The sequence below is a fragment of the Euphorbia lathyris genome, chromosome 2 (genome assembly GCF_963576675.1).
Source record: "Euphorbia lathyris chromosome 2, ddEupLath1.1, whole genome shotgun sequence".
Lineage (NCBI taxonomy): Eukaryota > Viridiplantae > Streptophyta > Magnoliopsida > Malpighiales > Euphorbiaceae > Euphorbia > Euphorbia lathyris.
The window spans coordinates 32616841-32639923 of NC_088911.1; the positions used below are offsets into that span (position 1 = coordinate 32616841).

At 36.3% G+C, this 23083-nt stretch overlaps 1 protein-coding gene across 1 annotated transcript; it reads right to left on the reverse strand.

Annotated features, from left to right (window-relative positions):
- Positions 1–8647: 8647 nt before the first annotated feature.
- Positions 8648–15372, reverse strand: LOC136217677 (BRCT domain-containing protein At4g02110). The gene is made up of 10 exons (XM_066004293.1): positions 15159–15372; positions 14999–15088; positions 14777–14881; positions 14442–14543; positions 14248–14332; positions 13438–13507; positions 13280–13324; positions 10211–12529; positions 9825–10041; positions 8648–9402 (listed from the first exon to the last, which is right to left on the reverse strand). The coding sequence occupies exons 1-10, from the start codon at positions 15240–15242 to the stop codon at positions 8836–8838; spliced, it is 3684 nt and encodes a 1227-aa protein (XP_065860365.1). The 5' UTR covers positions 15243–15372; the 3' UTR covers positions 8648–8835.
- Between the last annotated feature and the right edge of the window lie 7711 nt (positions 15373–23083).

Consider the following 23083-nt stretch of genomic DNA (forward strand, 5'->3'; position numbering starts at 1 on the left):
CAAGTGAGTGATAATGAAGGCTGAGATGGGTGGGTCTTATAGAAAGCATAAATCTCACTATCCCATGTGCTATCTACAGAATTATTACAGAACCCACTATCCCATGTGCTATCCTTTGGAATCATTACAGAACTCACTATCCCATGTGCTATCTACAGAATTATTACAGAACCCACTATCTCATGTGATGTCCTTGGGAATCATTACAGAACCCACTATCTCATATGCTATCTACAGAATTATAACACAATAAAAAATCAAATAACACTATAATTAGAGATTAAATAACATGAATACGTCTAAAAAATAATACCTAAATAATAAATATACATGTACAAAAAATAAATATACATGAAATTAATACATTATAAAAAATATTTAAAATAAATGTTATATAAAAATAAATACATTATAACTAAACAAACATTTAATGAATTTAAGATTAGTAAAAAAAAATAACATTGAATAAACAATACAAGTTGATGATATTAAAATAACATTGAATGAACATATAAAAGGATTTTTTTTTTTTTAAAAAAATATATTAAAATAATCCAACTTTTGCCGCAAGCAAGTTGACTCTTTATATCTTTGCCGCAAGCAAATCCAACTTCGTTGGAGCTGGATTCCAAGGGCTCTCTTTATATTTAGAGAGCCCTTGGAGATGGTCTTAATAAGGTTTTTAAGTTTGGTAGAATCTCATACTGTCTATCTATACTATAATTTTAAATTGTAAGAAGCCAAAATGCATCATGAAATAATCACACTTATTTTTGCTCTATTTTCTTTTTGGGATGGAGATTTTTCATTGGTACCAATGAGGATGAAAAAAAAATCTCCAAAACTTCTAACGAGAATTTTCTAAATGTCTATCTATTTCCATTTTTCAAAATTGCATTTTGCCATTCAATAATAAACAGGAGATGAATAGCGTTTGTTAAAATTTAAAAACAGCCGCGTCTTTTTTACATAAAAAACAACTAATATATATTGTCTATTAGCAACAGCTAACAGAAACAGCTGAAACAAACCGGCTCACGTGATACAGATTAAAGTCGTTTGAGAGTTTTAATCGCAAACTCACAAAGATATTTCTTCTCTAGTTAAACTAGAAGGAGTTAATCCCGGATTTTACGGACTAAATCCGTAGGAAATCAAAGATTCCCCATTGTTGAAGGTTTCAAACCTTAACAAAAGCTTCACAAAGAAGATGATTAATTTGTATTTGATAAAAAGTTAACTATTACAATGACAAGAGATGACTTTATATCATCTAAAACCTAATTGCTAAATTACAATAAAGGGTAAATAACATAGCTACTTAAAATAATAAGATAACGGTAAAATGGATTGAAAGTAAAGGGGTGGCATGGATGGTAAATAGGGAGTGGCATAGGTTGTAAATAAGGAAGATCAGAAATGGTCCCCAACACAAGAACTTGGTGAAGAAGTATCCTCCAGGCGGGACACGCCCCGCGTGGTGAAGCTCCTGAACTTGGTGCGTCTCGTTGATAGGGTTCACGTGTGGCGTCCCTGGTATTACGCCCCGTGTAGTTGACCTCATGGGTCGAACTATTTCCAGACGCCTGATCTGCACCCCGCGTATGAGGAAGCACGCCCCGCGTGGATGACCTTCTGGACTCTCTTCCCGGATTGGGCTCTGCACGCCCTGCGTAACGATAGACACGCCCCGCGTGTTAGGATGACTGCCGATGCTTCCTTCCTTCTTGGGTGGCTCTCAATAGCCCTCGCTAGCTTTGACACTAAGCTCCTCATCCCTCGGCTTCGGGGTCGTTGCTAGTGGAAAGATGGCCGCATCATACACTCTCTCTTAAAAAGAACTTGACCCCAAGTTACTTGCTACATATTGATGAGACGTGTTCGTTTTGAGCGGGCCTAAGCTCTTAAATCGAACCAAGATGTTGTTCGAAATGAATTCAAGAAGTCTACTCCATCTATTGCCGGATTCTCCTTCTCCTTGAACCGTTCCCCAAATCTCAACTAGTGCCTCACCCCGGGTTTCATCCTCATGATACTAGCTTTAATCTTCGACCGACATCAAACGGAATATCTCGTCGAAGTTGGACAAACCAATCCTCCACAATGTCTTGGAGGCTCCTCCACACTCCCACGACATATTGAACCGACCAACCTCGGACCCCCTTGATCTCCACTTCACGGACATGGACATTGGTCACTACTTCCCTTCGCTCATTGCCGATATCAAATGGAATATCCTGGCGGCACTTGTCAACCCACTCCATAGTGATCCCAAGGACACTTGTATCAACTCCTTCTTTGCCTTGGGTTAACAATCTCCCGACTTCTAGAGTTGCCGCTTCACTAACTTGGCCCCACTCAACACTCCCCGATTGATCGCTATCTTGGAGCCAACCTTCTTTCCTATCATAAGTTTCTTCGTTTCAGCTCCACTCAATATTCCCAAACTCATCTTCATGACGGAACCTACTCCCATCATACTCATAGTTATCCTCATTATGGTCCCGTTCAATGTCCTCCAATTCATCATCACAATGGAATCTACCTTCCTCATCTTCATAAGGAGCCTCATGTTGATCCCACTCAACGTGTCGAAGCTCACCCTCATCATAGTAAACTCCACCTTCGTCTTCTTCATAAGCGGCCTCATACTGGTTCCACTCAACATTTCGGCGCTCATCCTCTTCAATTCCCTTCTCTATCTCATCTTCTCCATGATCATACGCACTTTCATTCTCCTCTTCGTTCTCAATCCGTTCTCTCCCATGACCTATCGTTTCCATTTGCTTCTCTCAATAGCTTAAGCCGACTAATTCACGTGCTAAGCCGCTTGACTCAAAAGACATGCAACCACCCAACATGGTTGAACCACCAACATCTCTCCCATCACCATAGCCATCAATCTCTATACATAATGTGATTTCCTCATTCTCCTCAAAGAGATTAACAAGTCCCAAATCCTTCTCCCCCTCTTCAAGACATATGCCATCAATTTCCTTAAGCATACTCATATAGCTAGGCCTAAGGGGCATTTCATCAAACACTTGGGGAGTATCTCTTGCAACATGGGTTCCCTCAATATTTCCACACACAAAGTCAATCTTCCCCATGTTCTCACATACAAACATCCCTTCCTCCTCATCCACACATACATTTAAATCCTCATTCATAAATTCATTATCAACAACTCCACAATGAGAATTTAAATTGCTAACAACACCACAAACAACCAAATTCTCACTAATAGTAGGCATACCCACAACTTCCACATCAAGAATTGAAAGCTTTGGATTTACCTCTTCAATGTGTAAAGGAGAAAAGATTGGTGATGGATCTTTAGGAGGAACTTCTATGGTGGATTGGGAATCATTTCGGTCTCCTTGCTTGCGACTCTCCAAAGATGCCACAAACTCCCTCGTTAGCTCGTTGATCACCCAAAAATCCTCCCTAGTACTCTCTCTATACCTCCTCATGATGGCTTCGAGATTCTCCAACACCTTGTTGAAAGTTTCTTCGGATCTATGAGATGAACTTGGTTGAACCATAGTCGAAAGAAGTCTCCATTAAGGAAAACGATCGGCTCTGATACCAACTGATACAGATTAAAGTCGTCTGAGAGTTTTAATCGTAAACTCACAAACATATTTCTTCTCTAGCTAAACTAGGAGTTAATCCTGGGTTTTACGGGCTAAATCCGTAGGAAATCAAAGATTCCCCATTATTGAAGGTTTCAAACCTTAACAAAAGCTTCACAAAGAAGATGATTAATTTGTATTTGATAAAAAGTTAACTATTACAATGACAAGAGATGACTTTATATCATCTAAAACCTAATTGCCAAATTACAATAAAGGGTAAAGAACATAGATACTTAAAATAATAAGATAAGTGTAAAATGGGTTGAAAGTAAAGGGGTGGCATGGATGGTAAATAGGGAGTGGCATGAGTTGTAAATAAGGAAGATCAGAAATGGTCCTCAACACAAGAACTTGGTGAAGAAGTATCCTCCAGGCGGGACACGCCCCGCGTGGGTCCTGCTACGCCCCGCGTGGTGAAGCTCCTGAACTTGGTGCGTCTCGTTGATGGGGTTCACGCGTGGCGTCCCTGGTATTATGCCCCGCGTAGTTGACCTCCTGGGTCGAACTATTTCCGGACGCCTGATCTGCGCCCCGCGTGGATGACCTTCTGGACTCCCTTCCCGGATTGGGCTCTGCACGCCCCGCGTAACGATAGACACGCCCCGCGTATTAGGATGACTGCCGATGCTTCCTTCTTTCTTGGGTGGCTCTCAATAGCCCTCGCTAGCTTTGACACTAAGCTCCTCATCCCTCGGCTTCGGGATCGTTGCTAGTGGAAAGATGGCCGCATCATCACATCCGGCACACACGGGATTTGGCATCTCTAAGGGTGGATATCAAGTAGATGGTTAGAGGAGAAGAAAAAAGGGGATTAATTGTTGAAAAGGAGAAGAACACACACGTGATGTTTGAATGTTGGGAACATTGGAAAGGGGAGAGTTCGTGGCCAGATATGATGATGTCAGTCAGACCCATCCCATGTGATGTTTATCATAATTCATATTTAATTTCATGTGCTTATCACTTCTCTCTCAATGCCTAAAATTAATTAAATTTATACTAATTATGATATTTAGATTAATTAATTATTTGATTAAGCAGAGAGGATACCCACTTTGTCAAAGGGTTTTGATAGCTTAATTCCACATAAATATATATCTGACATAATTATTCTTCTGTCTTTTCTTATAAGTATATTCATTCTCCAAAAACATAACTACAAAAACATAATCGAATGTGGGAACTGGTAGGATCCATATTCGATTCAACAAGTAATTACGAATTTACAATTGCTAATTATTAATTAACTTCATGAGAGAACAACTATGTCATCATTCTAACTAACGGTAATTAAAGACCTAATAATCGTTCCATCAACTATTAAAATTTTAAATTAGCATTTTACTTATAAACAAACTAGTTAGATTTTTTTAATATTATAACCATTAGGTATTGAATGGTTTTTGAATTAATAGATTCGACTCTTTTGATGCATGGAATGGTTGAAACGAATAATTTGTGTTCATTTTAACCATAAATGAACAAAGAAAAATTTCCAACTTAATAAACTCTCAAATTGAAATGGCTATATTATCCTATGTTGAAATTTAATTAATAAATGAGTTTGTCAGTATTTGAATCTTCAATCACTTGATGAATGAGTTTGTCATTATTTGAACTTTCGATCACTTGATGTAAAAGATTTCGATATCATATCATGAAACTGTTTGAATTAAAAATTTAAATTGATAGCTAATATACAATAATAAGTTTTTGGCTTAATGCATATTTATACCTTCAAACTTGGTATGTTTTGTCTATTGGTACCCTCAACTTTTAAAATAATTATCACACATTTATAGTTGACTTTAAAAACCTATTACACATCTATAGCTATCTTTAAAAACCCATCACCTACTTGTAGTTGGCTTATTCGAACATGAGTTTGTTTTATATGCAGCCTAATCTGTCAAAGATGACAGATTAATAATTTTGTGTGCAGAATGTTCGAATAAGCCAACTAGGTATGTGATAGATTTTTAAAGTCAACTATATATATGCAATGAGTTTTTAAAGCCAACTATAGATGTGCAATGTGTTATTTTAAAATTACAGAGTACAAATAGATAAAACTCATCAAATTTAAAAGTATAAATATGCACTGAGCATAAGTTTTTGTTGCCAGGTTTAAAGTATAGCACCTAAAAGAGTTATGAATTTATAACCTAAAATCCTAAGATATAAAGATTAAAAGAAAATTCCACAATTTAAAAACATAAAGGATAAATAAAAAAAGATAAAAGTAAAATTAGAAGAATAAGAAAAGAGGAAGGATCGAGAAGTAAATTATTCAAGAAAAATGAAGGACCAAAAGAGAAATTCTATATTGGAGCGGAATAGGAATGTTCGCATGCACTTTAAGGACCAAATATTATAAAGGCATTAAGGTTTATGTGATCATGAACTGTAAAACCGATTTATTAGATTTGTTTTTATTTTATTTTTTTGGCTTCATTTCGACCTATCTTGATAACACATTGACATGAATTAATTTCCTCATCTTTAAACAGAGCTTTGATTTTCTACCCTAAAATGCTTCTCGATGGTTTGATGGTTTGTTTCCCTTAGCTTAATGACTTCAGTTTGTCCATTTTTCTATTTATTTATTTTTATCGGTTTGATACCCTATCCGCTCTTTATTTAGTTTTATTTTAATAATTATTTTATAAAAATAATTAATGTACAAATTGTTTGTGCATAACCCATGCATTCCAGTCCAGCTATAGTTGAAATGTAAACACAAAGAACGGATGTTGAAATTAGAGGTGGCAATTTCTGACACGAAAACACGATTGATACGAAAATCATTTTTCTAGTATTTATAACATATAAAACCATATGGAACATAAATATGAGATAACACGATTTTGACACGAAACATGATAATTGCCAGGTCTAGTTGAAATGGTGCTTAATAGGTGTTGAAAGTCAAACAACCGTCAATTGACCTACACAGATAAACTAGCTACTGTTGTTCCAAAAATAAAAGTAAAATTAAAATAGCTACTTGTTTGACCTAGTCAAAGAGTCATCCGCACCCTATTTATCCAGATGGCTTGCGCGTAAAGCTAAACTTCCATTTTCTTGTTTTTTTTGGGCCCAAAATCTCAAAAACTGGGTCAATTTAATAATAATTTAGCTGTCTCAGTTTTCAAGCCGGCGGCATAGTATCAATATGCGTAATGTAATGCCCACTATTTTGTGCAAAAATCAGCTACATTTACAAACAGATTGCTTTATTTCTCACCTTTTATTATACATCTTGGTCCAAATAATACACAGAGTCAGATTCAAAGGAGCGGTTTAATTGTCGGAAAACATTAGAAAACTCTATCAGAAACTGTATACAGAATTAGGCAACTCTATTATATTATTTAAAAGCTAAACAGTCATGAATCTAATGCTTTATGGGCTTGGGTGTTTAAGCACCCATGCATGTTGATATGGGCCAAAGCCGAAGCAATGTAGCTTTGGTGACAAAAACAAGGAAATATAACCTTGATCTGGAAACCTGATACTATTCTTTTTCATGCATAACACATGAATGGAGAATGTGAAATTTAGACAAATTAAACAAGCACTAAAATGCTTAGATTGTAATAACATTGGGAGTTTGTAGAATTACATTTAGATAGACATGTTCATGAGTTGGTTTGGTTTTGAGAGTTTTTAACATCCATATTTGAGAATTGACTCGGTCTAGCTCGGCTTGGATCCACTCATAAGTTGGATTAATATTCATATATCTCTTCAACTCTATCACATTCGGATAGAGAAAGATACTTTAATCTCTGAAATCTTGCATATGCATCAGATGAGTAAACAAGTGATAAATTTGAGCAATATTTAATATTAATGATTTTAATTTGGAAAATGAATCATCAATATCTGCGGTGCCATAAATATATGCATCATCTCCAAATTTGAGAAAGTAACTTAGCATTAATATTCCAAAAACAAATTGTAAGACTTGTCAAATAAATTTAAATTTAAATTTATTTTTAATATAAAATAGGGTAAATTAATTTATTAGTCCCTATATTTTGACAAAACATACTGTCTAGTCCCTATACTTTCAAAAACACATGATAAAGTCCCTAATCTTTTTCTTGATGAACTGTTTAGTCCCTAATGTTTTTCTCGGTGAACTGTTTAGTCCCTGCCGTTAGACTCTCATGAAGATTTTGTTAGTCGATTTGGAGTTGCGTTCTTCTTTTCCTTTTCTTTAAACCTAATGCATCTGAAATCAACTTTGAGTGTTCTTCTTCTTGATTTTCTTTTTAATCATTCAAATTCATAAGCATTGAGCCTTTTCTTTTTATTGTTCTCCATACAAATAACTACTTATTCTAAATTAGATTTCCTCTTCTAAAATTTGAAGGTAAATAGTAAAGGGTAATTTAGTCATTTCCGAAATCATAAGCGGTAAAAAATCTAATAAACAGACGGAAGGACTAAACAGTTCACTGAGAAAAAGGTTAGGGACCTTACAATGTATTTTAGAAAATACAGGAACTAAACAATGTGTTGTGTCAAAATATAAGGACTAATAAATTAATTACCCTATAAAATATATAGTAGTCAAAAGGACTGGGCTAAACTTGGAATCAATGATATTAACTTGATCTAATCCGGCCCGAGGCCCAATCTAAATATAATGTGAGTTGCTATTTTCCTTTCTCCGACTCATGAACAAATTTAGAATGTATAATACTCTGATATGGAAAGTAGAATACCAAGGCAAATTTGGTTGATCAATCTCAAACTTTAACGTAAAACTTGTCCTAATCCCTAGCACTAGTTTTGTTCTTAACGGAAATAATCTCATGCTATATAATGAGTACTCCCACTCAATTACAGATGGAAAATAAAGGAACGTGAGAAAAGATACCTAAAAACTCCCCCCTACAAACCAATTTGTGGTTTCTGCTACTTTCATCAGTCTAAATTTCCAGTTTCTACTATCTCATCCCAATATTGGTGTTATTATTAGCTAAGTGTGGCAGAAATATAAAACTTCAGGATATTATATTATACATTTGCAAAATAAAACCAAACTATATTTTACAGTCCTGCAACCAATTATCAATTTTTGCAATAGAAATTTTACAAGAATTTTACAATTGACTGAGACTAAGTATAATAAAAAGTACAGGTCTGGCTACAGTTCATAGTCTAAACTCTACAATTAAGAAATTCATTTGTTCTTCACCGAAGAACCTTTTCTCCTTTTCTTAAGAGGAGTCTTACTGTTACTGCTGCTCTTACCAATACATTTGGGACAAAACCAGTCATCCACTGGAATTCCTTGAAGAGGAGGATCACAGCAGTCTATGTGCATCCCTTTCCCACAACCGGCAGAACCACTTTCATCACCGCATATCAGCATTACATCTCCTCTATCGCATAACCCACAAACCTCACAGGCTAGATCATTATCACTATGATCATCCAATGGCAATGTCTCAACGATCTCTTTTGCCTTACTCGACAAGTTCTTAACCGACTTCTCTGCCCAAGCATGAGTGTTGTATAGCACGTGTTTCTCAAGAGAGTAACCAGGCTTGCACACATACTCCACCAAGTAATCAGCAACAACGCAGGGTATCTCATGTCGGAGGAACTCTTGCACCCATAGATCAACACGTGGCATGCCAGGGCTGACAACAGCAAAGTCAACCCCAGATGTGAGGAAGCGAGTGTAAGGAGGAGATGTTGCTAATATCGTCCCGTCGCCAGCCTTCACGGCTCGTTTCAGTGTATCCTGTTTGTTGAGCAAGTGCCGAGTGTGGATCAAAAGAACATATTATGCAAGCTTAAGTATTTAATTCACATGAAAGTCAAAATCCTAATATATTTTTGCAGCTTATATAGTTTATGCATATCATGAAACCGTTTGAACTAAAAACTCAAACTGATAGTTAAAGGTCCACTTTATTTAATATCTGACACACCCACACGCGAATACCTACTGGGCTTGAAGTGTGCACAACACAGACCCATGTTACCATGTCCTGCAATTAACTCAACAAATGGGAGCTGTCATGAATCGAACCCTGGACCACTTACCGTTTGAACTAAAAACTCAAGCTGAATTTAACTATCAGCTTGAGCTTTTAGTTCAAATGGTTCCGTGACAATGCAAATAAGGAAGTACAGAAAATGATATCTAAAAAGAAAACATACCAAAGGTGGTGCAATGCATTCACCATAAATGATGATACGCATGCCATAGAAGGCACCGTGACCAGTTTTCTCCCGTAAAAGCCGCCACTTCCTAGGAGCCTCTAAATTAATTGCTCCGTCTTCATTTAGGCCATTCTTGTGCCATTCATACGGCTTCTCATCCAAAAACCTTCCTGCTTGACTAGAGGTACTTAAATAGTCTGTCTTAAGAATCCACCTGCGTTCAATATATTAATAGACATTCAGTCTATTATGCAACTATTTTGCCAAAGAATTAAGAATACAAATCCTTAAGCCATTTGACACTAGGCATGCATACAGCAGTCTTGAAAATTAAAACTGAATAGAAATGCAAAATCCTGACAGGAATTTAGGGAATATTTTACCTTCCAGAGGCTGCAGCCGCAAAAAACTTTTCTGTCCTACGAATTGGATCTGGAGCTATGAAATGTGTTGCCTGGTATGACCACTGATGAGAGTCTCTGCAGAATTTTCCTTTCAAACGCCTAATAACATGCTGAAACTCCTTCCTCTGCAGCCTATGTCCACTCACTATAAAACATACAGGTTCGACTTTCACAAGCTTTTTATCTTCTGTTAGCGGAAGGCAACTAGAATTCCTTTTCTTAGACTTCTTCTGAATCTCCATAGGTGCTGTATTAGATGTATATCCATTTTCAGCATGCTCTATGGGTGGACCTGTACTTTCATCTCCATCAACAATCGGTTTATTCTCTTTCTCAACTTCTATAAAGCTCTCTAATTTCTTTCTAGAATCCGATTTGCTTTTAACATGTGCTTTAGAATTTGGCTTAGCCTTCAGCTTTTTCACAGCTTTTCCTTTGCTATTCTTTCCATCACTAGTCCCTTGTCTATGTAAATCATTCTCAGATTTTGCTTCTTCAAAGACACTAGGGACAGTTTTTGTCTGGGTCTTACCTAATGCCTTCTGTTTGCCTTTACATACTTTCATATTTCTACTGTTTCGTTTGCAGATTGTTTCATCTTTCTGCTGGCGTTGAATGGATTCCTCTTCCTTCGAGTTATCATTTGTACCAGCAGAAATATTTGGTGTTGAATGCTGAGCTCCCTCTGGATCAATGTCCATCATATTATCTGCTTTATGCAACAAATCAGCCACCTCAGAATTGTCTTCATTATGAACATCCACACTTTCATCTTTATCCTCTGGTGGTTCAGTTTCAGCATCCATAAAATTAGCTTCACTCTCTACCTTATCTTTAGAACTTTTGATAGTTTTGGTCTCCACCTCGACTACCTCAGTAACATTGACAGCTGTTTCAGACGCATTGGCATTGTTAGATTTCACATTAGCTGCTGTCTCTCTAGACAAATGTATTTGAGGATCATTTTGAACCAACGTTTTATTTGAATAAATAGACCCTTTTTGTTTAGCAGCTTTTTTCAATGTTGGTCTTGAACCCCTCTTGGAAATTGTCTTCTTCCTAACTGGCTTGGTAAGTGAATTGCCATTTCCCTCCTGAAGCTCTTCCACATTAGCCATCGTTTGAGATTTCTCTACCTCTTTGTTTCTGTTAAAGGGAGATGGAACCTGGTTTTCTTCCTGCTGATGTAACTGTGTCCTAGCCTCCACAACTATATGTTCAGATTTTTCAAAATCAAAAACTCCACCTTCAGGCTTGCCAACAAAACCAGACTTTCTCGTTCGCCTGGATGATGTTGGTGGTGTCTTCCCATTCAAAACCTCATCGTGCAGGGCCTCTGGAGTCAATTTTTCAATGAATAGCGGACCCTGTATGGATGGTCTTTCTTCAAATGTTGATGATGTGGGAATTGAAATATCAGTTTGTGACCTCTTTGCAGCACTGGCACCAACTATACCACAATCACCCTCAGGAGTGGAGTATTTATTGATATCAGAGAGACCATCAACCAAAGACAAAGATCCTGATTGCTGGATTTTGCGACGAACCGATGGACTTTTTGTCACAGTTGTTCGTACATCATGACTAATATTCTGCTGTTCGAGGTTAGAACTTGGAACATCTAACTTCTGATTTTTACTGCTTGATGCTTCTTTGTGAGGAACTTCATTTCCTCGAAGATATTCAGCATGACCTGATCCAATAATGTCCTTAGCATTTTGACCTTTGGCAGAAGAAGTGATACTTGAGGGTTCACCCGATTGCATTTTAGGAGAGCCATCAATATTGCCAGGCTCCCGAGAGAAAAACGATAATGGAAATTTCTGTGGGGATTTCCTTGTATAACTTACAGCACTGAACCTTGAATCAAAATGAGACTTTTCAGCGCTGCTTGGTACAGATACCGAGACACTATCCCCTCTTCTAGGACTTGGAGTTCCTTCTTGTGGATTGGGTATGCTAAAAGAAGTACCAGCAGTGGAAGTACCTGCGTCCAAACAGAACAGCTCCACAGAAACATTATTAGCTCTAAAATCTGACGCAGGATCAGCTCCAATCTTTCTGCCAGTAGCTTTTATGCCGTTCACAGAACTTGGGAGATTTTCAGGCTCACTTAAGTTAAGAAGCACATTTTGCCCCTCTCCAATTGATTTGGGCAATGGACTATGTTTGGGGGTTTCAATTTTCAATTGGGGGCTCTTATTTACCATTTTGCGACTCAACTGCCTCTCTGTGATGTTCTCAGCATCCTCCTCCGAATCTTTAGCTTCAGCTTCCATCATCTCCATCTCATAGCCACTGAAGCAAAAGGGAGAGAACTAAGCCCTTATAGATGAATAGTATTAAGAGCAATATCAAGCAATCAAAATCTTCAACCCCCAAAAATTCAATTTTATCATTCATGCCATACTATTATAGGTTTAGAACTTCTCAAAACTGGATGCAGTAACTAAAATTATCTACTTTCTTTGCAGTCCTTTTTTAAACTTAGAGCAGTATGATATGGTTGTTAAATCTGTTATTTGACACCTATAGATACATCATCAATCATGCCATACCATATCATACCATTCACAACCATACCTCAGCCCAAACAATTAGATTAGGCCCAGTTTGTTTGCCGGAAAATATAAGGTAAAAGAAAAATATTTGTTGAAAAATAAAATATTTTCCGATGTTTGGCTACAAAACCAAAAAACATGAATAAGTGGTGGGTGGCTGCTATTTTAAAAAAAGTTAGAAACGGAGTCAAGTTCCAAATGGTTTAGGAAAATGCTTACTCTTTTCAAAAGGGTAAAACATTTTAGTCATATTCCTCGTATATTTTCTGTTGACTAACCTAAAATTTTCCGTTAACTTATTTTCCTAAGAAAAAAACACCGGAAAATCAGGAAAATATTTCCCAGCACAATATTTTCCGACAAACAACCCGAATATTTTCGGGTAAAAAGACAGACAACAAAATATAAAAACAAAATCAGCTAATGAAGAAAATTCATCTCATTTGGCCCTAGAACTTAAATTTGCAGACTTCATCAAATCCCTCACCTCTTGCTATAGTTATCTTCAGGAAGAAGCTCCCAATCCCTTAAGCTGCAGAACAAGAAAAGGTTATACACTTTTTTACATATTCACTAATAGTACTTATGCAATACTCTTTTTTATTAAAAAAACAAAAAAGAACATAGAACAAAACGCTGACTTACCAATCTTCCAACCAACGATGGTTAACAAGCTTAATTTTCTTCAATTTATTGGCAAGCTCATACTTCTCACCTGAATAGAATGTGAGGTAAACAGAAGCTCTACATTAATAACCAACCATAACAAGGCACTCAGAATATACAAGCAGGCAAGCATGAGGCGGTAATGGGAAATGCATAAAATAATACTTTTGCAAGAATTGTGAAATAAGAAAAAAAAAAGTTGATGAACAAATTATTTGCACATCAATTTGAATATCTGCTACCACAAACTCACTTCGGAGTCATGAGCTTTCTCTCACTCACACTAACAAAAATGGAAGGGCAAACAAAATGCACAATGTCAACTCATGATCAGCCATACATGAAACCATTTTGGCTTAATGAACACGCCAACTAGAATTGTGACAATGGAAGCAAACTTCAGAGATCATAACAAAAATACCGGAGAACGTCCACTCCCAATTTACATTTTCTATTCAGAAATCCTGTATGGGCCATCATATTAATCAATTATGATAAAATAATTATAAGAGTAGCACTTGGGATTTTGGTGTTATGTTTAACCATGTTCGGCTAATATCTAACATTGTAATCCAGTGATTAATGGATGAATAGCTATCCTTTGATGCGTCAACTAGTACAACAGGTAGCAGATACAACACATGCCAAAATAATTTAGTGTAACCAGTCATTAACTGCAGACAAGGAACACCTAAAAAAACAAGGAAGAAATTCAACACATACAATATAAAACTATAAATCCCAGTTGAATCAGAATGAGCTCTTTGTAATTAAGAAAATCAATTCTACCTTCAAATTTATAGCATATGAGATGAGTAACTTTGTTTGCAACCAAAGGCTTAGAAAACTGTGCACCCATCAGGCTGACCATGGTCTGCAAAAAAGGCAAAGCCACAGCCATAAAATCAGAAGAAAAGCACCAAGCTCAGCGACTCGGCAACAAGAAGTGTAAACAATAGGAGAATACAGATGAACTGGCATACCATAATGTCATCTCGATCTTGTCTTTGGTATCCAGTTAAGCATACAATTAAATTGTTGGCACCCGGAATTCCATTCGAATTCCTGGGAGGTCTATACATTATCTGCACAAAAGCATTCATCAACAAACTAACTCTATGCAGACACCAGTAAAAGAACGAACCAATTTTCGAGAAAGGAACACCAATTACATGTATCAATAGTTTCAAGGCAAAGTAAAGTACTAGTTAGATCGCAAGCAGCAACAACTATACAGGAGGCACAGTGTGCAGTTCAATACGTACATAATAGTAATTCAACCAAAGAGAAAAACAAGCAATCAAATGATGAAACTCACAGAAGTGGAATCAACAGCCATTCCAATGTCATGACTATGGTCCACCCATAAAACAGTGACTAGTGTCTTTCCATCTTTCCTCGCATTTACACATCGAGGATCATCCTACACAATACAAAAAGGAATCTAAACAAAACTACATTTGGTTGAGTACCTTAAACTTATGCTTAAACACTGAAATCAATTGACAATTAGAAGCGAAAAAATGGCAAAAGAACTCACATAAACAATCTTATCTACAATAACATGAGTACAATTTTGGCTGTACTGAACAGTATCTACTCCGCCGCCATTGAGAAGCTTGGCTCGAACCTACATATATGATAACATTAAAACAGGAACTTGAAGAAACAGAAGCACAATTAATGGAAGAGAAGGAAACCTGGGATTCGTTGCCGGGATCAAAACCAAAGAGGACAAAACGCACGCCGAGAAATGGCTTGGACGGAGAGTTAGGCTCCAACATTGAATTGAATCAGACAGTGTTCTTAGAAACAGGGGAGAAAGGAGATTTGAAGGGGTTTATAGTAAGGCTGAACAGCTTTCCTGAATGCGAAAAGGAAGAATGGAGTTCCCCAAAACTTGTCGAGGAAGAGTGTGGAAATTACAAAAGGGGGGAGGGAAGAACTATTTTGGCTGGGTTTTTTTATTTAATTTTGGGCCTGGCGGGAGTGGAAAATTTTGCAATTTCGCACCACGTGGCAGGACACGTGTTTAAAGTCGGTAGCAGGCCATAGGCCCGGAAATAGAAGCCCAGGCCTTCAAGTAATGGATAATATACTGTAGTTTGGTTTGGAGCAAATTACATCAAAAAAAAATCAAATTTTTATTTTTGTTTTATTATTATATTATTTTAAATCTTAAAATATCAAAATATCATAACTTTATTTTTATTTTTTTATCAGATTTTCAATAAGGTATAGAAAAAAAAACAGTTTTAAAACCATCAAATTTAATATTTAAATAAATTTATTTAAAAATTTAAAACACTTATAAATACTTTATCAATCCTAACTATTATATAATTTATCCGATGGAGATTTTCGCTTTAATAATGGACAGAGATAAGAGACTTTAAATTACTTACCGAGTAAGAAATGTATTCTTTTTGGGGAAATTTATACGAAATTTGAAAATTAGACCAATCGAACTATTCTAGTTTATTTAATTGTTTTTTAAATGTATAGTCTTTTTTTTTTTTTTAGATATGTATAGTTTATTTAATTTTAATAATTAGATAACCACAATATTCTTTCCTTGCGGATTATTTTATAAGAAAAGTTATAGGTATGATTTTTAAAAGTTGGGCCGGACCTAACCGGGCTTGTCACATAATTACTTTGTCCAAGCCCAACCAAGCCCACACTATATTTATATCGGGCTCGGGCCAGACTGGACCAAGCTAAAAGAACTAATTCTCAAGCCTAACCCGGTCCGGCCCAACTAATATCTTTGTATTTTTAAAAATTAAAATTAAACTAAAAAATTATACTATAAATATAAATAATAAAATACAATAAACTAAAATTTAGAAGATTATTTCAATAAAAATCAATTAACGCAATGCTAAATAAAAAAATATATTTTTTATAGTAATAAATAAAATAGTAACAAAAATATTTAAATGTTCAACCATTCTAAAAAAATATATGGTTTGAAATTTTTATGTTGAAAAAATTTAAAATTTTTATTTTTGGAATATAAAGTATTAAATTATAAAAGTTATTAAATTAAAATTATTATTAAAATTTCGGACCGGGCTGGGCTGGACCTGGGTTTTGAGACAAATCCCAAGCCCAACCTACTTTATATGCGGGCCTATTACGAAACATATACGTCTAAGCCCAGTCTTTGAAGCGGGCTTCGACGGGTTGGGCGGGCCAGTGGACTTTTGAACAGGTCTAGGTTTATATAACCGCAACGTTTAGCATTTTCTCTAGAAACTGCAGCGTTTCACGAAAAGCTTCTATTTGGAGTTTTTCATAAACAACTGTTTATAGTTATTTGTTATTAACAAAATTATCCTTCTTATTTCCACAAAATATGTTTATTTTTTAACATTATTTATATTTCTACAACATAATTACCGGAAGAACAATGTTTTGTTGCGTTCAATAAAATTTTTATTTTTTATATAGATTATTTTTATTAATTTGTGTAACATATTTTTTTTTATCTTATAATAGGATAAGGTGCAAAAATACCCATAACATTTATAGATAGGAGCAATTTTACCCTTAACATCTAAAATGGTGCAATTATACTCCCAATGTTAGCAGCCAAAAGCAATTTTACCCCTAACATTGACAAGTTGGGTCAATTTGAGAAATAATTTATCAAAGTGTCTTCATGGTCATTAATATTGTCATCCATACTTCACATGTGCATCATTTTATCATCGTTAGACCACAAACATATGATTAAACATGATTTTTTTAAAAGAAAAAAATAATATATATTGTCTTTTGTACGAGTTGGACAAAAAAATTCAAATATTTCGCCGAATTTATAAATATTAATTTTCAATTTATTATTAAATAAAAAAATATGAAATCTCTTTTCTAGAACTATTTGATATAACCCGGGTTGAAAATCCGAATTCTCATATGGAGCGAATACGTCTACCAGATGGACCTGTTACTCGAGCACGTGCTAAGCAGTTTGAAGAGGAGCTCCAAACATATGTGGTGCAAATGTTAGATATGTCGGACCAAATTGACACAGGTGGAATTCAAGAAGCTATAACTTTTTCATACCTCTCGGGTCATTCGGAAAGCGGGCACATCAAAGAAACCGAACATGGACTAAACAAAACAAGCGGTGAAATTGAGTCAAAAATCACCATATGAATTTTAACCATTTGAATTTCTGGGGAAAATAAAATCAATTCAATATGAATTGATTTAATTCTTTTTCAATGGTCAAAATTACAACTTCCAAAAAAACCATGTAAACCTAATCAATTCCGTGAGAATTGAGTCTTGTTTTCTCATTTGCATTATTGTCAAATTATGGGTATTGATTTTCTTTGTCTTAATGGTTGACTAAATAAAGTACTTAAATGCTCTTGTATATTGTTGTTATCAAAGATATGTAAGGGCAATTCAAGTAATTGTTTGTATTTGCTTTACCTATTTAAGGGTGAGCTTTTTTCTTATGTAAGGCACAAGTTTGATATTAATAAAAATATTACTCTTAAGAGTTTGTGAGTGGTTTCTCTTGTGTTCTTTGGGGCACTACTTTGAACAGTTCGGGATTAAATCCTTAATTGTTGGAGACCGGAATTGGGTCTTTACAACCTAGTTTTGTAAGGGTTCTTTTCTGTCCGACCCTGATTCGTTAGCTTTCCTAGGGATCAAATCTAGTTGTCGGGTTTTCGAGGCACTGTTCCTCGTGGCTTCGCATCAGTTTGATATCAGAGCCGAGCTCTAACTTTTCTGGTTTTATCTATTCGTAATATTCTTTAACTATTTTATTCTTTTTTTTTTTTGTTGTTTTTCCTTTTTTTTTCTTCTCTTACTAGTAAAAAAAAATTGTCCTAATTTTGAAAAAAAAAAAAAACTTTCTCCAGCACTCACGTGAAGTAAAGGAGGAGATTATATATATATAGCATATAAAAAAATCCAAGTTGTTGTTACATTTTTTTTCTTAAAAAAAATATCTTACACGGTGAATATTTCGTACGGCCATAATTCACAAAATTAATTTCAATTTTGTACTCTGATTTTCTATTGATTATTTTCTTACGTCAACACTATATTTTGGTCATCGGGTTGCTTATCTGCGTTCCATTCATTGTTTCACGTTTTGCTTCTTAGGTTTTACGATTAAATTTTGGTTTTTGACTGTTGAGTTTTTAAAACTGAATTTGTTCTACTGAGTTCTTTAAAGAACACTGTAAGAGAAATCGAGCGGTAAAAGGCACAGAGTGGTGAGCATATAAGAGAGAATAACTAAAAAAAATTGAGCGAAACACCGAGTGAATCGTGAGTTTTATTATTATTATTTTATTTGATCTATTTGAATTTCTTTTGCACAATAATATAGCAGACGATCAAGTGTTAACAATGTTGAAACGCTTGATGGAACGTATGGACATCATGGAGGAAAATCATCGAGTTGCTCTAGAAGCAAATCGAGTTGGTGGAGAAAATCGGCGTGATAAAAAAGAAAGACAGAATAGACAATGGGATGATAATGCTAGAGACGACAGGGGCCTTGGAAATGTAAAACTGATAATTCCCTCGTTCAATGGTAAAAGCGATCCTGAAGCTTACCTAGAATGGGAGAAAAAAAATTGAACTCATATTCGATTGTCACAATTATTTAGAGGAGAAGAAGGTGAGAGCAGCAGTAATTGAGTTCACAGATTATGCATTAGTCTGGTGGGATCAACTTGTCACCACGAGAACCAGATGTAGAGAGCCGCAAGTTGACACGTGGGATGAAATGAAGACTGTTATGAGAAAGCGGTTTGTCCTTAATGATTACTATGAAGGTTTATATAGAAAATTGCAAGTCCTTCAACAAGGTTCAAAGAGTGTAGAGGCATATTTCAAGGAGATGGAGATAGCAATGTTGAGAGCCGATGTCGTTGAAGATCGAAGAGCTACTAAGTCTCGGTTTTTAGCTGGTCTTAATCGGGACATAGCTAATATTGTCGAGTTTCAACACTATGTAGACGTGGAAGACATGGTACATGTAGCAAAGATAGTAGAACGACAACTCAATGAGAGAAAGTATGACAAAACCTATGCGGGAGGTTCATCATCTTCTAACTCTAATTGGAAGAACCGGTGGGGTAACCAAGAGAAAGGAAGCGGATTTCCTTCAAAGTTTGACAATGCCAAACACAAGTCAGTCTCGGTTGACAAAAATAAGCAGAAGGGAGAAGAGAAACCGGGACCAAGCAAACTTCAGTGTTTCAAATGTTTGGGATTCGGTCACATAGCATCTGAATGCACAAATAGACGAGCCATGATCATGAGGGGCGGAGAAGTAGTCACTGACGCTAAAAGTGATTGTGATGAGGCTGAAGAAGAAGACAAAGACTCTGAGGAGGCGGAATGCTTCACTAGAGCCGAACGAGGGGAGTCGTTAGTCGTCCTACGACTATTGAATTCTCAAATGAAGATTGCCGAGGACAAAATACAACGGGAAAACATCTTCCACACTCGATGTCTCGTGCAAGGCAAGGTATGTAGTGTGATTATTGATAGTGGTAGTTGTGCTAATGTAGCTAGTACCACCTTAGTAGAGAAGCTAGGGTTACCAGTCACAAAGCACCCGCGACCTTATAAATTGCAATGGTTAAATGATTGTGGGGAGATTAAAGTAAATAGACAAGTCTTAGTGTCCCTTAAAATTGGGCAATACAATGATGAAATACTGTGTGATGTAGTACCCATGCAGGCTGGTCATATTTTGTTGGGTAGACCATGGCAGTTTGATAGGGATGTTATGCATTTAGGGAGAAAGAACCGTTACAGTTTTGAACATGTTGGTAAAAAAATTGTTTTAGCTCCCTTAACACCTACAGAGGTCTATGAAGACCAAATCAAGCTTAGAAATCATAGTGGGTCTATTTCTAATAAAACTCATGTATCATCTGATGATAACCGAGAGTCGAGAGAAAAGCATGGTGAGAAAAGTGATGAAAACGAGGATTTGGTGAGAGAAAAGCAAAATTAAAAAAAAAATGAGAGAATAGATAATGATGTGGCCAAAGAGCGAGAGAGCCGAGGTAAAAATAATTCTGAAATTACAAAAGGAGAGGGGCCACATGCAAAAGGAGAGTCAAGAGAGAATAACAGTGTGGGGCGGGATAAGGCTAATTTCTTTGTGAGGTCCAACGAGGTTAAGTATGCTCTTTCTGTAAATAAACATGTCTTATTACTTGTTTATAGAGAAGCATATGTAAGTCAAGTTGATAATGTCCTGCCTAGTTCTTGTATTTCTCTTTTGCAGGAATATCAAGATGTCATGCCCGAGGAATTGCCTGAAGGATTACCACCTATTCGGGGCATCGAACATCAGATCGACCTTGTACCTGGGGCAGTCATTCCTAACCGTCCATCATATCGGTGTAATCCTAAGGAAACGAATGAGTTACAATGACAAGTGGAGGAGTTACTTACTAAAGGGTACGTGAGGGAGTCGATGAGCCCATGTGTCGTACATGTGCTTCTTGTTCCTAAAAAAGATGGAAGTTGGAGAATGTGTGTTGATTGTCGAGCCGTCAACAACATTACGGTAAAATATCGTCACCCTATTCCTAGGTTAGATGATATGTTAGATGAATTACATGGAGCTATTGTGTTTAGTAAAATAGATTTGAAAAGTGGATACCATCAAATTAGGATGAAAGAAGGGGATGAATGGAAAACCGCATTTAAAACTAAACACGGATTGTATGAATGGCTCGTTATGCCTTTTGGTCTGACCAATGCACCGTCGACTTTTATGCGCTTAATGAATCATGTGTTACGTGCATTTATAGGCAAGTTTGTGGTGGTATACTTTGATGACATATTGGTATATAGCGGGTCTTTAGAAGAGCATTTAGGTCACTTAAGGAGTGTCTTTGGTGTGCTTAGAAAAGAACAATTATATGCTAACTTGTCTAAATGTTCCTTTTGCACAGACCAAATTATTTTCCTTGGTTATGTTGTGTCTGCTAAAGGAATTCAAGTAGACGAGGAAAAGGTTAAGGCAATCCGCGATTAGCCTACACCTAGTAGTGTGTCTGAGGTGCGAAGCTTTCATGGCTTAGCATCATTCTACAGACGATTTGTGAGGGACTTTAGCACTTTAGCTGCTCCCCTCACTGAGGTGATTAAAAAGACAGTAGGGTTTTCATGGGGAATAGAACATGAGAATGCTTTTAATATTTTGAAGGATAAATTATGTTCTGCTCATGTACTTGCATTACCTAACTTTGAGAAAGCATTTGAGATTGAATGTGATGCCTCCGGCATAGGTATTGGTGCTGTTTTGATGCAGGATAAAAGACCAATTGCTTTCTTTAGTGAGAAGTTGAGTGGGGCTGCACTTAATTACCCCACCTATGACAAAGAGTTATACGCTCTAGTGAGGGCGTTGGAAACATGGCAGGATTACCTTTGGCCTAAGGAGTTTGTTATTCATTCTGATCACGAGTCCCTAAAACACCTCAAGGGACAAGGTAAGTTGAATAGACGACATGCCCGGTGGATGGAGTTCATTGAGACTTTTCCATATACTATTCAATACAAGCAAGGTAAAGAAAATATGGTGGCTGATGCACTATCGCGCAGGTATATTCTTTTAAGTTCCTTGAATACTAAGCTCTTGGGATTTACACATCTTAAGGAGTTGTATAAAGGTGATGTTGATTTTGGTGATATGTATCTTGCATGCGGTAAGTCTGCGGTGGACAAATTCTATTTACTTGATGGCTTTTTATTCCGTGAAAATAGACTATGTGTGCCACAATGTTCATATCGAGAATTGCTTGTTCAGGAAGCCCACGATGGTGGACTGATGGGACATTTTGGGGTTCGTAAAACCTTAGATATTTTGCATGAACATTTCTTTTGGCCAAAGATGCGTAGGGATGTCAACAGACTTTGTTCTAGGTGCATCGCTTGTAAAAAGGCTAAGTCTAAGGTTTTGTCCCAAGGTCTCTATACCCCATTACCCGTGCCTATGAAACCCTGGGTGGATATTTCTATGGACTTTATTGTTGGGTTACCTAGGACAAAGAAAGGTCGTGATTCCATTTTTGTCGTGGTTGATAGATTTAGCAAAATGGCGCATTTCATTGCATGCAACAAAACCGATGATGCTACTAATGTTGCTGACCTTTTCTTTCGAGAGGTCGTTAAGTTGCATGGAGTCCCAAAAACTATAGTATCCGACCGATATGCTAAATTTTTAAGTCATTTTTGGCGTGTTTTGTGGAGTCGATTGGGTACTAAGCTTTTATATTCTACTGCTTGTCATCCTCAAACGGATGGACAAACCGAGGTCGTTAATCGAACTCTTGGTCAAATTTTGCGTACTGTGGTTGGGAAAAATCTTAAGAATTGGGAAGAGTGTTTACCTATGGTAGAATTTGCATATAATCGCAGTATTCATTCATCTACTTTGTTTTCACCATTTGAAGTTGTTTATGGTCTTAACCCTCTTACTCCTATGGATTTACTACCTTTACCTGTGGATGCCAGGTCTAGTACAAATGGCGTTAAGAAAGCAGAATTAGTGCAATCCATTCATGAGAAGGTTCGCAAGCACATTGAAGAAAAAAATAGATGGGTTGCTTCTAAA